Source organism: Pogoniulus pusillus, chromosome 11 (assembly GCF_015220805.1).
Source record: "Pogoniulus pusillus isolate bPogPus1 chromosome 11, bPogPus1.pri, whole genome shotgun sequence".
NCBI lineage: Eukaryota > Metazoa > Chordata > Aves > Piciformes > Lybiidae > Pogoniulus > Pogoniulus pusillus.
The window spans coordinates 23,230,635-23,244,979 of record NC_087274.1 but is presented as its reverse complement, the minus strand read 5'-3'; the positions used below and the strand labels follow the sequence as shown (position 1 = coordinate 23,244,979).

At 41.0% G+C, this 14,345-nt stretch overlaps 1 protein-coding gene across 1 annotated transcript in view; it reads left to right on the top strand.

The window, feature by feature from the left end:
- Positions 1-14,243, top strand: part of STX18 (syntaxin 18) — a 46,559-nt gene extending 32,316 nt beyond the window's left edge. The window contains exons 6-11 of the mRNA XM_064151458.1: positions 1,080-1,198; positions 6,540-6,628; positions 11,108-11,166; positions 11,902-11,971; positions 12,635-12,715; positions 14,006-14,243. Coding sequence (XP_064007528.1) covers positions 1,080-1,198; positions 6,540-6,628; positions 11,108-11,166; positions 11,902-11,971; positions 12,635-12,715; positions 14,006-14,101 — 514 coding nt within the window. The 3' untranslated portion in view covers positions 14,102-14,243. The remainder of the gene's footprint in view (positions 1-1,079; positions 1,199-6,539; positions 6,629-11,107; positions 11,167-11,901; positions 11,972-12,634; positions 12,716-14,005) is intronic.
- Positions 14,244-14,345: the final 102 nt, after the last annotated feature.

Below are 14,345 nucleotides of genomic sequence, written 5' to 3'. Positions count from 1 at the left end.
GTCTGGGGAACTGATGTTTTGTTAGTATCAGAACTATTATTTGAATTGCATGGACATCCAGATAAGTCTTTCTTTTCCTCATTATTAGGCAAACCAGGGACTTGAGAGGGAGGAGATGAGAGAAGAAATGTTCTTTTTTTGTAAAAATCACTAAAAGCCCAGTACTTGTAGAATTTTTACAGCTAAGAAAGGTTCCCTTTTACTCTTTTTCTTGCTTAAATTACATAGTCACTCCACAATGACTAATTCATTATACTCTGTTTTTCTCAGAATTTTCTAATTATGGGTTAGAATTTAGACACAATATAAAGAAGGAAAGGAACACAAAATGCAACACATTCTGTTAGGCATCAGGAGAAGATTTCAGATTGTAATGAGATTAGCTGTTGATTATATTTAAGAGAGGAGGAAGTGATGAAGGTGGCACAGCAGGTGATTCAGCACATTGCTTTATATTTTTCATATTGTCCTTTAGCTTCTCTACCAGCATTTAACTGTCATGAAGCAGAATTCGTTTTAGAAAGCAGGAAACCACAGAATTTTACTGGGAAGAAAATGTTGCCATTACTTGTAAACTTTTTTGGTGGCACAGTGAGATGTACTTGACAGATGCTTAACATCGTCACTGAGTATGCTTCTCATCTTTTTCATTGCCTTTGTGTTATAATTACATAGCAGGGATTTAGATGCAGGAGATATCTAGTGGTGGAGTGTATAGTAACGGTGTTGCCTATGGGTGCTACAAAGAATTTTCAGTATGACCACAGTGTTTGTTTTGGGTTTTTTAAAACCTACCTGTTGCAATACACTGGATTTTTTGAAAGGGAGCTAAGTTCATTATCTCTGGTTTTATGCAATAGAGTTCTCCTCAGCTCTGAACACTGACTGTGTTTTGTTTAGGAATGCTATCCATGCTTTCTTGCCTTTTGTGGTAACATGTCACTGAAAGTACATTTTGTATCTTGACTGGGAAATCTTCAATGTGAAGTTTGCAAGAGTTACTGTCAAATTTAATCTCTGGTTCTCGTTTTAGAGATTCAACTCTGTATCATCAGTTAATGTAAACCTTCTGCTTCTAGCTCCAGACTTGAACCTGAGCAGAGCAATGTGCCCAAATCCCCTTTGTCTGCTGATGATAAACCTTCACAGAATCCTGTGGACGATTCTGAAGAAAAACTTTCTGCTGAGGAGAGCAAAGGTAAGAATAAAACACAGTTCTATTTCACTTTCTGCGGCAAGGCCTGTCAGTTCAATAGTACTTTCTTCACGTTTACAAGGGACCGTTCCTGTGACTTGCACCTTTTCTATTTTCATCTTGCCCGAGTTGTCAGGCTTTTGTGAAGTACATTGTGAGACTGAGGAAGCAAAATCTGAAAAACTTCTTCACATACTTATTTCAGCCAGCTAAAAAAATCTTATCCCTTGCTGGATTCTTCATTCTCTCAATGAACTCTGTGTGAACTCTGTCCTTTTAAGGTATTTTTATCAATATCCATCAGGTTGCATATCTGCTGAGATCTGTCTGATTTTTCCATGTTCCTTTTACTCCTGGCAAGGAGTTTGAAAGTAGTTAAACTACTTTTTGGGAACATTTTCTAGCTTGTAGCTAAGCATAGAGGCCCTGAGTTGAACACTTCTACAGTAAGAGCTCAAGGCAATATGTGCTCATAGAGGGAATGGCCAGAGCCATTCCACCAGTTTTGCAGATGATGTTCTCCACAGCATTGAATTGCCCCACTGGAAGGACTGCATCTCATCTTCCAGTGGGCAAGGAGGTAGCCAGAAATCCAAAGCAGTATCTCTGCCTCTGGGGTCATTTCAGCTGGTAGTCTTGTTGACAGGACTTGTGAGTATTGTTTCTGTAACATGGGAGGTTCCATGTGAACATAAGGAACAAAATTCTTCACTTTGAGGGTGGCAGAGCACTGCAACAGGCTGCCTAGAGGGGTTGTGGAGTCTCCTTCTCTGAAGGCATTCAAAACCCACCTGGATGTGCTCCTGGGTGATTTACTCTAGGTGACCCTGCTCTAGCAGCAGGATTGGACTAGATGATCTTCAGAGGTCCCTTCCAACCTTATCATTCTGTGATTCCTTGTTGGCCTGCTTTTGAGGTTGAGACATTTAAGTCCCTTGTCTCAGCCCTTTCAAGTCTGTCCTGGGGTGTGTGCTCTGGCAGAACTCAGTTGCAGAGTGCCTTTTACCCCTAACACCACTGTGCAGATAGTGTCAGGTTTCATACCCAAAAAGAAATCTTTTCTGTTGTTCTCAAGTTGCTTTCCCTGGCTTGAATTCTCCTGCTTGTGCTGTCTAGCAGAGTCCAAGGTACTCTGTGATTTAGTGTGATATTTTTGATTTAAGTTTTGGTGTTTGAGAGAAACAGAAACTGTATGAAATATGACATTAGGCTACTTCATCAAGACAGAAGAAACGCACTGCATGACCACATTATTCTGATAATCACTTATTGTTGCTGTGGTGATTTTTCTTGGAAGAGTTAAGTCCCTTGTGCTGGTGCCTTTAGGGCCATGCAGCAGGTGAATTCATGTGAAGTGGGTACTTCGTTTCTGGGTGAAGTCTCTGATGCTGAATTTACCTCACAGCATGTTCAAGGTTTCATGTTCTGATGGGGCACTGCTTATCTTCCTCACCAGTTTGTACTTCTGCAGCCCTATCAGGATGCCTTTATTTTTTTACCCTGACACTGAATTTATTGTAAGTAAAGGATTTGATTATGTGTCGTTTCTAGTGCTTACTACATTTTTATAGTAGCCAGCATAGATGAGTTTCACCTTAACACGTTATCAGTGGTTTGCAGCTGTGAGCTGGTGCCATCAGAGAAGCAGCAGCAGTAGCATCTTCACTGCCCTGTGCTCTTGCCTCGTTACTGATGTCTCTGCAATCTCTGAAAGCCTGTGCTCCCACCATACAGTGTCATTGAAGTTTTCAGCTCCAGAAGTCTGTGGCACACCATGGAAAATGCTGGTTTTTGGTTGCCTTGGACACACCAAACCATTGCAATAAACAGAAGTTAAGCTTTGAATATTGCACTTTAATTTCAGTTGCTCTAGTTTTCAGGTATGTTATGTTATGCTTTAATTTTTTAACAAGAAAGCAGGGGACCTGTCACATAAGTGATACTGATGCAATACTTAGGGATTGCTGACTGGTCTTTGAGAAAACCATGACACTTGCATATCACAATGAATGTATCTGCAGCAGTTTGTAAATGCACACAGCCTGTGATTCCTCACATAAGAGCAAGCGTTGGTTGCTGCTGCTTTTAGAAATCAGCCTTGTGACTTGGCTGGTAGGTGGTTGTCAGAGCATGGAAATAAAATATCAAGAACAAGATGACTAGGAAACAAGAAGTTCACTTGAAATCTTAAAGCCTTTGATTTTAATTCTCTTTTTCCAAGTAACTTTTTTCAAATATTTAAGAAACTGGAGAAATTGCCATGTTTAGAAATAAACTATTTCATCCTCAGGGTGTTGATGCTTTAGAGAATGGTGATCATTTGTATTGTGTGTATGAATTAGCAATCCTCAGCATGCCTGGGTCCCTTGTGTTAAATACCTCAGTGGTAAAGTTAGTTCTTCTGAGAGCAGCTTGTGCTTGTGGTCCTGTCCTTAATTTGAATGTTATGATGAACAACTGAAGGTCCTGCTTGCTGTGCTGCAGCACAGCTTGGGTTTTGTCTGTTTTTTGGCAAAACCCAAGTAAAATGTGATTACTTTTTGTTTTGAGGCACAGCACCTGCTTACACTAGAATTATGCTGGACATGCCTCACGGTAGGAAATTAGTCTGTCTGGAAATTGCTTTTATATGCTGACAGTATTTATTTACATATTACAAATTTGACATTTAGCTTCTGGAAATAAATGTAAACAATGAGTAGCTTTTGAACTGGTCCACAGGCTTAGCAGCTGTGTCCTTTCAGCATGGAAAATGGTTCAGAGGAATTGATCATTACTTGGTATCTCCGTCATGCCCCAACTGCTTCTCTTTCTGCAAAAGAAATGTAGCTTGGCATTTGCTGGATGATTTGTAGAAAAGTTTTAATGTTGGCTCCATGGAAGCTGCAGAACAACTTTCTCAGTATCCAGAAACATACCACAGTGACAGGAAGAACACTGGGGAGATAGGTGTGTTTCTCACTTACCTCTTACCATGAGTGTATTTGCTTATTATCATGTCGGATGCAGCTGCTGGGGTTTTGACCATGCCTGAAAGTAATTGGCTCCTCTGGGATAAAACAGGAGGGTTTTGGGGTTTTTTTGGTCTCTGTAAACGAATTATCTTATTTTCTTTGAATCCAGTAAATAATTCACTATCATTTGGCTATAATGTAAATGCCTTGATTACATAAACAAATAACGTTTTGTGTTTCTGTAAATAGACTTGAAATACTGATGGTACCCCATGGAAAAGAGAGTGAATCTCTTCTATCTTTAAAGATATTCTTGGGTTTATTTCTTACTGTTTGTAAGAAAGAACAAAGTTATTTGAGGGTTTGGGTTTTGGCTGTGTTTTTTGGTTTATTGTTTGTAGTGATGTGTTTAGTTTTTTAATGTACAATATTCTTATCCACATCCTTCATTTGTAACGTTGTCATTGTACACTCTGGTTGATTGTTGAGAAGCACAAGAATCCTGTTTACTAATGTTTATTTTCCAAGAGTTTTCACAAATATTATAGTGAAGGAAAAAGAGGAAAGCTTCTAATCCATTTCATGTATTTGTTTATATATAGGACTACTGTTAGAGGCTTCCCAAGACAAGTCAGTATCTGATTGTTGATGCATCAGTGCTGCTTATGCAGTTGGAAGCCTTTAGGCTTGAAGGTTGTAACAAAACAAATGAAAATGCTTTAAAATGTATAAAGAAAAATGGCCTAAGTGGGAAGTCTGAAGTCTGTGAAAAAGTGAAAACAAAACTGTTCTGTATTTTAATTTGTAAACTACATTGGGTAAGTCAAAGCAGGTTCAGCTTTGATCCATTGTGGGGTGGTGCAAATCTGTTTGGGTTTTGTGAAAACATCGCAGCCTGTGGGGAAGAGAGGCCTCAGCAGAGCTTTGTTGTTGTTAGGATGTGAAACACTGATGCTGGAACAGCTTCAGAAGCAGTAGGTTCCTGGAACATGGTTTCTTTTCTTTCCCATTCTAACTTCTTCATCTATAATCAGAAGCATATAATTAAGCCTAAAAATAAATCTTCCAGAGGGGAATATCTCAGAAATAGCCCTTCAAGATCTTTTATGCCCAACGCCTGCTAAGATTTATGCAGATGATTAGCTTTAATCAAAGGGAAGTACATATGAAATCAATGAAGCAGACATGATATGTGAGAGTTTGTGGGATCAGATGCAAGTCCTGTGCCTTACAGGGAGGACCCCTCACTCAGCATGCAGCAGGTTTGGCACTCTGGTAACCAGATGGAACTCTGTGAGACAGCCACAGATGGCATCAGGTTGGAAGGGACCCTCAAAGGTCATCCTGTCCAACTCCCCTGCAGTCAGCAGGGACACCTCCAACTGGATGAGGCTGTCCAGGGCCACATCAGCTCTGATCTTGAATGTTTCCAGGGACAGGGCATCAGTCACCATCCCTGGGGAACCTGTTCCAGTATCTCAGCACTCATTGTGCAGAACTTCCTTCTGATGTCCCACCTGAATCTGCCTTGCTCCAGTTTCAAACCATTGCCCCTCATGCTACCGCTACAGGCCCTTCTAAACAGTCCATCTCCAGCCTTCGTCTTAGTCTTTCAGATACTGAAATATAGTTATTAGGTCTCCCCAGAACCTTCTATTCTCCATGCTGAACAACTCCAACTCTCTCAGCCTGTCTTCATAAGAGAGGTGCTCCAGCCCTCTGATCATCTCTGGCCTGCTATGGACCTGCTCTAGCCGATCTATGTCCCTCTTATGTTGGGAGTCCCATAGCTAGACAAAGTACTCAAGTGAGGTCTTGCTAGAGAAGAGCAGAGCGGCCTACAGTGGGAGCTATGCTAAAAATGTATTAGAGATTCTGGTTTGACTTTTTGGAATGAGGAGCTGCTGGTTCTGTTGAGTCTCACTGGAATAGAATAGTTTGCCTATAGGCTGTCATTTTTTTCCTGTTAAAAGACAAATCACAGAATCTCATAGAATGGTCTGAGTTGGAAGGAACCTGCAAAGGTCCAACCCCTTCTGCAGTTAGCAGGGGCATCCTCAACTAGATAAGGTTGCCTAGAGCCCTGAGCTATAGTCTTGTGTCCTAACACATCTTACAGCAGTCTGAGTTGGTTTACATCCTTCCCTGTCAGTATCTTACCGAAAGTCCTGGCAGTTCAAGATTAAACATATTAACAGAAGTTCAACCTTTATCCCAGTTTAGAAGTTAAAGGCTACTGGTGTAATTTTGTGCTGTGAATCTCAGTTAGTGTCAAATGAGATGTAACAATTTCATCAGCATTCAAAGTGAATTTTTTTCACCTTATTAACTTCTTGCACTTTACTCATTAGTGTCCTTCATTGTCTCAAGTGCTTGGTGTTCTTTTGCAGACAGGAATCTGCCCGATGCCCAGAGTAACCTTGCATTGTGGGGGGATGGCAAAGGTGAGGATGAGCTGTCACCTGAAGAAATACAAATGGTAAGTGTATCCTAATGTCTTATTGCCCGTTTTACTATGTTTTCTACTGTATACATATTATTAAAAAAGGGCAGATCCTCCCAAATTCATCTTCAGCTTTTATTTTATGCAGAATAATGCCATATCAAGATACACCTTTTGCACATGACTTTTCTAGCAGCTGGTAACACTTTCAATTGCTACAAAATACTTCCATGGAGCTGTGAAATCAGTAGCAACTATTTTTCAACAGTTGAAGTAGAATTGTTTTAAAAATTATAATTATTAATTGCATTTTTAGTCAGGAAACAATAGAAGTCAAGGCAACATCAGCAAAAGCATTTTGAAACTTCTGAAATACTAAAGTGTGGAGTTTTTTACTTGGACTGTTGCTAGGACATACCTTAAATAGTTGTGCTATTTTAGAAAAATCTATGGGGTTATACTTCATTTTATTCCTATTTTATTATAATCAGATTGATTTACTAGAAGGAACAGCTGCAAGTTCTCTGTCACAACAGAATCTCATGAGTTTTACCTTCTCCGCATTTCCCTGCTATCAGCACATTTTGATCCAATTCTGCTTGCAGTTGAAGTGATGTACTACAACATTTCTGATGTAGTCATGATTACTGACAACCTTTTAGACTTTGTTCTATTCCTGAAATCTGCCCTTTTGGACATGGCTCAAATCCTTCCAAACCCTCTCTACGTTAGCTACCTTTTATATAAAGAAAGAAAAATTGGTTTGTAGCTAGCCAGCAGATGTGCAGTATTCCAAGTGGGAGCTGTACTAAGGCACAGGGCTGCTGCAGCATGGATATGTGAAGTTTCCTTGGCAGTAATCAGAGGTGTTCTCAAACACCACTTGCATCACTCTTCCCATCAGGGACAAGTAAGTTGCATGTAATTAGGGTATGGTTTGTCAAAGAGAAAAGGTTCTTTAGAGGCTGCTTTTCATGCTCTCATGCTGTTCTTGAGCAGCAGTGTGAATTATAAAGGCTCAGTCCTGCTTTCTTTGTCTTTTTAAAGAGAATTCTTTACATATTGTGCCTAAACACTGAAGACTCAAAATATTAGTAACCCACTTGCTCTAAGCTTCCAGAGGAGCAGGAGGAAGCAAGCATTGAGGACTTACTAGTAAGTGACTGCTCAGTGTCGGATTGCTTTTGGTAGGCCTCCCACCATGCATCCCTTGCCATGATACTCTGGGAATAAAAAAATACATTTCTTTACCATGAAATCCTTTCAGAGTAAGACCCTCATGACTTAGATGAGTTGCCAGAGTATGTGAGGAAATAAGGTATTTGACTATGGATTGCTTTTTCATTTCTCATATGAACTCTTCACACTGACTTGGTGCTTTTAAAGTAGGAATCAAAGGCTCCTAAAAAACCTCAGAGCTCTAGTGAATTTATTCAAAGGACAGTTTATTTTTTCTTCTTTGCATTATGTTTGCTGTTAGAGAGAAGGCAATTTCTTCTTTTTGAACACTTGATTTGTGAAGCATGGACCAACTGCATTGAAGTTAGTCAAAAAATCCAGCAGCTCTTAGAAGAGGGTAGGATACAGTGCAGAAAGTGCTGTGTTGGTTTTAAATTGGAATGTGTTGTGTCAGATCATACTTATTTCTCAGACATGGTTCTATGATCCTTCCTGTGGGGAAAATAATGACTCAAAGCCCTATCACATTGTTACAGCAGCAATTTCTATTAGTGATTTGCCCACAGGAGAGAGCTTTACATTGTTCAAAGTGGTTGCAGGCAATTGTATGATTTGCACAATACACTTCAGTTTAGAACCCCAAGTACAGGTATATTATTGGGTTTTATAGTTATTGTGAGCAGATGTCTTGTGGTTGCACTGAGTGGGAAGAAATCTGGCTCTGCTCTTCAAGTTGTGAAAATACCTCATTTTCCTTGACTTTATCTCATTTTTTGGTCTTCTATTCAAGTACAGTAGATATGACTTATCTCTTGGGGTAGCATAACTGATAATTTCTTGCATGCAGTAGATTTTTAGATGCATCTTAAGCAGTCTGTCACTTCATGCCATACTTTGCTAACAGAATATTTCACTGTCAGAAAAGAACCTGCTTCAGTAAGCCACAAATCACTGAGCTATGCTGATTGCTTAAGTTTATGCTCCCACCATGTAAATCTCTGGGGGACACTGCTCTGTGTTGTGTTCTGGGCTCTAACCTTTGGATAAGTTGACTGTTTTAGCACAGTCTTAGCACTGTCTGTGCCATCATTTCATACTGCAGAGCTCAGTTAGCAGTTTTAAAGCACTCTGTGCCAGTGCAGGGCTTTAAATATCAAAGGGGTTTTGTAAAGAGTACTTTCTCAAGTGGATTTATGCTATTTGTAAGGGATTAAAATCATTCACTGTTTCTTCATTGAAAAATTGCCTTCTAAATTAGTTATCATCTCAGTTTTACTAAGGCAGCAAAATAGGGAATTTCTGCTCTTGAGTATTTGTGCAGAAATACTTAATCCTTGCAGAAGTCAGAAGAAACAATTACTGCTGGCTGCCCCCTTTTAGCCTCTTAGGGACCAACCAGTCAACTCAGGACTAAATCTTGTGGCTGTTTCATTTCTCTCTTCCTTGGCTTTTTGTTCTGAGGTGATTCCACTAAAAGCAGTGATGTACAATGGTTGAATGTAAAGGAGTGCAGTGACAGAACACCTTTAACCACCTGCCACTGTGAAGTGGCATTAGTCAAACTCTTTGCTCTGTAGGAGGAGACACTACAGACAGCAGTGAAAATGACATCTGAATACTTTGCAACATGATTTTATGTAACAAAACCATAGAGCCTTCAAGTGTGGAGATCAGTGAGACTTCAGGGAGCTGTGCAGTGTGTTCCTCTTTGTTCCTCCTCCACCCATAGGGCTAAGCTCCTTCCCCAAGGCTTCTACCCTGCAGTGAATGTGACTGCGCCTGACAGCTCTCCTCCTCATCTGTGATCTTAGACTCTCTGGAGTCCTTTAACCAAGGAGAGAAAGCTGTTCTTGGCAAGCAGGTAGACAGTGAACCTCTAGTACAGAAAGAAATTTGAAGGAAACTTCTTTTCTTCATGACATTGGTGATCTATGTCAGAAGACAATAAACCTTGTCCTGGGAGATTCACTGTTTCCCTTCGTGAAACATACCTGTCATTTCCCACTCACTTCTGCCAAGTGGAACCTACAAATTTGTGGTTTTTCACAGTCACCATTTCCCCCTCACTCATACAGGCTGACATTTAATTTACTGTTGGCAGAGAGCCAGGTATTGTTCCTCCAAGATCCTGAAAAGCCTGATGAAAACTGTTACTGTGGAAAATGGGGAACAGCAGCGGTGGAGTGGATGCAGGTGAAGGGTGCAAGTGTGGCTGGCCTTTTGTCTCCTCAGCTCCTGCTATACGGCTCTGCCTTAAGCCAGCCCTCTCACCTGCTCTTGTGGTGCGTTTCAGTTCATCTAGCAGAAAGCTTAGGAGCAGAGTGGTTAGTCAAGATGTCACAGTGTGAAATGGCTGAGCAGTAGCACGTGGACTGTGGGGAGAGAGAGAGAAGCAAGACAAACTCCTCAGTGGTTGCACTAGATCTCTCACCTCATCCCGAGTAAAACACAATGTTTCTTCTGTCTTGGTATTCTGAAAGTACTTGGTATGACAGTAGTTTCACCTAGAACACTCTGCATTGTTTCCAGGGATGCATGTATCAGCAGCTGAAGTGATGTGCATAAGGAATTGTTCTGTAAGGAGCTGATCACCAAAGGTAGCAGCACAGTTAACTGTATTTTGGCTGTGCAGATTTTGTTTCAGCAAAGTGTACTTGCTGCATGATCACTCCTCCTGTGATGAATCCTGAATGGTCTGACCATCGAGTCAAAGCTTATTTTTGTATATGAAGCCTTCTGCTTATGCCTGCATTTGAAAAACGCAGTGCTGGAAGTGTATGTAACTGTGTCACTGATTACTTACAAGTTTTAAATGGAAGCAGTCTGCTGGAATAACTAAAGCAAATCCATTTGTGAAGTATGAAGAGATGTAAAAATATTTCATATTGCAGCAAATGTAAAAGCTCTTCACATCATGCCATGGGCAGCACAGGCAGAATGTGAAGGACACTGCAAAGCAAAGATGTCACGAGGAGAATCACGCTTTTGCAAGCACGAAAGCTTTCCTCACTCCAGTTTCTCACATAATAAAGGGCAGATTTCATGCACTCAGTTTTTCCCTACTGCAAAGTAACTAGAGCAAAATCTTGGCATTGTTTTGGGGTTTGTTTCCTTAGTGGAGAACTGACAAATGCTGCGGTGACTGGCTGCAAATTAGCAATTGGTGGTGTTCTTGTAGGCCAGCATTAGTAACTCTTGGAAGAGCTTTCCAGTTGAGACACAATATAAACAGATTGCTTGGTAGGGCAGAAGTTGGTTGATTGGGGTGGAGGGACTGAAGAAAGTTCCTTGAGGCCAAGCATGAACTCATGTGTGATTTCCTTCTTCCCTTTCCAGTTTGAACAGGAGAACCAGAGACTCGTTGGTGAAATGAACAATCTCTTTGATGAAGTCAGGTAGGTTTTTCTACTCCATGAGAGAGAGCTACACCCACCAGTTCTGTAATACAGCCAGCCTCTCCCAGGGAACTGGCTGCAGGCTTAGTGAATTGTAACGATGTGGTAGAAGGAGGGACAAATAGGAGTGTGCAGGAAACAAACTCTGCAAGCTTACACATTGTGCTGCCCCATGGTGTAGAATGGCCCGGAGTGGCACACAGGCTACCTGTAGTAGCACTGGTTCCATCTGGGACACACTGGTTCCATCTGGGACACCTACACTCTGCTTCGGCTAAGTTTCAGAAGATGATTTCCATCCATACCCTGTTGTCCTTTGCATGCATGGACAGCAGTTGGGAGATGCAGTCACAGAGACCCATGCAGATACCAGGCAAGGTGAATTTCACACTTGATAGTAGCATATAAAAAGGGTAAGTCATAATTCACTACTAAGGGTTCAGCTTGGATTCTGTTATGCCAGACCAAAAAAAAATAACCAAGCAAATAGGTGCAGCTCTGGCAGGTTGTCTGCAAATCACTGGGGGTCTTTCCCAAAGCCCCACTGCAGGCTGGTTGTTTTCCAGCCAGGAACAGTCAGAACACTGATCCCAGGCCATTGCTGCCTAGCAGACTGCTGACACAACAGGCCTGCTGTTTGAAGAGCCCCCATACTGAGCTGGAGAACCTGAGTCTGCAGAAGCAGGAAATGTTGCATTAGTTTCTAATGGAGTATTTCTGTTCTTTGTCAACAAGACAAATTGAAGGAAAAGTGGTGGAAATCTCCAGATTACAAGAGATATTCACTGAAAAAGTCTTGCAGCAGGTCAGTATAATTTAATACTACAGCAGCTTGAGGATTTTCTTGGGGGTATTGGTCTTGGTTGCATGCAGGATGTAAACATAATAAGCATAACAAAGCTTTTGACACCAGTGTGAAGGGACATTTCTGTTCATCTTTCAAATGCAAAGTTAAGACATTTACTGTTGTTACTTATTAATATGTACTGGGAATGGAATGTTCTCTCTGCCTCAGCATTAGTGTCCTGTTACCTTAATAGCATCCGTCCTGGAAAGGTGGCATCTCTTCCAAAACAGCTGGCAAAGTTAGGTTAGATGTGATCCAACATAAATGAGACACTTTTGTTCATTGTTGGTGCTCCCTCCCTGGAGGTGTTCAAGGCCAGGTTGGATGAGGCCTTGAGCAATCTGTGCATAGGAGGTGTCCCTGCCTATGGCAGGGGGTTGGAACTAGATGATCTTTGAGGTCTTGGAATCCAACCTGAACCATTCTGTGATTGTGGTGGTCTACCTGCAGGCTCATAGAACCACAGGTAAAGAAATTACAACTTAATTGCCTCTAAACCTTTGCATCACTGAAACGGATGTTAATAACACCAGATTTTATGAGTTCTGCTCACCTCTCAAGTCCTTGGAAGTACATTTTCCTAACATTCATCACTGTTTCTCAATTTCATGTTTTTAACAGGAAACTGATATCGACAATATCCATCAGCTAGTTGTGGGTGCGACAGAGAATATCAAAGAAGGCAATGAAGACATACGAGAGGTGATGAGCTTAAGTTGTGTTTTCAACTCACTTGTTTAACTTTCAGTTTTACTCAAGTTCTGCTTAAAATAGCAGATGTGAGCTCACCTTAGTATGGATGCAGGGTGTGCTGGGGTGTCAGGACGTTGTGGTGGTAAAACTGCACAGGTCAGCTGAGGTTCTCCAGTCAGCACTGCTTGTTTTGTCACCATAACTAACAGACATACAGTCTGCAGAAATCCACTGAGTTTGAAACCTGAAGGTCACTTGTTAGGTATTTAAGCACCTGTGAAGCTTATTTAAAAACAAGAGAAATTGCAGACTAGGAATAAAAGGCAGTGCTGAAATTGCTGAAACTGGAGCCAAATGCTGAGCTTTAAGAGAACAGTCTCTTTACCATGCTGAATGCATCTTACCTGCTCCCAGTCAACAAATCCATCCCATTGTCTTACTAATTAGAAGGAAAATATGGTTTCTTTTGGGAGCTAATAGTAAAAGCAGAGTTCCTAAATTAAGCTATTTCAGTTGGGTGTTTTTTTCCCCCTCTTTCCTGAAAGGACAGAGAATATGGAAATTGAGAATGAATTATACAGCACTGAGCTCTCCCAAAAGGTGCATCATCAAACATGGCAGGAGGACTTCTTGCTTCATTTTTCAGTTTGTAGCTAGAGCAAAGTTTCCTAAACCATGCTGCGAAACAGGAGAGAAAGGTGATAAATACAAAACTGCCACTCACACTCATGTTTGTTATCACCCAAAAAATCTGTTCCCTGTATAAACGTGAGAAACGAGAGAAAACCAGGCCTCTGCAATAGGCAAGTCTCATTTCTGGGCAGGAGAATCCAAGGACAAGTTTGGTCCTTGATCCCAGACTGAAATACTGACACTTCTGTATCAGCCTCCAGAAAGGGCTGTCAGATTTTGGGGTGTTTGGTTTTTTTTCTAGTCAGATGATGTTTATTACAATGACAAATTACTTCTGATCACAGAATTTCACTTTTGGAACTTGAAAATAATTTTTAAGGCTGTACCTTTTGCTGTAGTTATTGATGGTTTATTTCCATCGTGGCAGATCCTAGGACTTTTTTATTCAAATGACCAATTTTAAGATGCTGAGAGAAACTTGTGTGATGAATCTAGAGAGGTAAAGCTGACATGACTTCTATTCATCTGATTATTAAGGGCAAGTTTTGTCCTTTCTCTTTGGGAGACAAGAGTGAAACCACTCGTGGTCACCCTAGGATACCACATTGTTGAAGTTCTGCTGCGTGTTTAGTGGTGGTGGTAATGGAGATAACTTTTTCCTTACAGGCAATCAAAAACAATGCTGGATTTAGAGTATGGATCCTATTCTTCCTTGTGATGTGTTCATTTTCCTTGCTGTTCCTGGACTGGTATGATAATTAACTACAAAGACCAGGTTGTCTATTTCGTTTGTAGAACTTCTGACATTTTTTCAGTGGGCTGTTGGGGCCTTCCTCTCTATTTCATGCCTTTGTCCATGCTGCCACGATGGAACATTTTCCCAATAAATACACCAGTGAATCCATCCAGTAGTGCAGAGGGAGCTGGGAGCATCCATTTGAAATCACTTCATTGAACGTAAACCCAGACTTAATCCTGCAAAGAACACAGAAACCTTTGAAGGAGC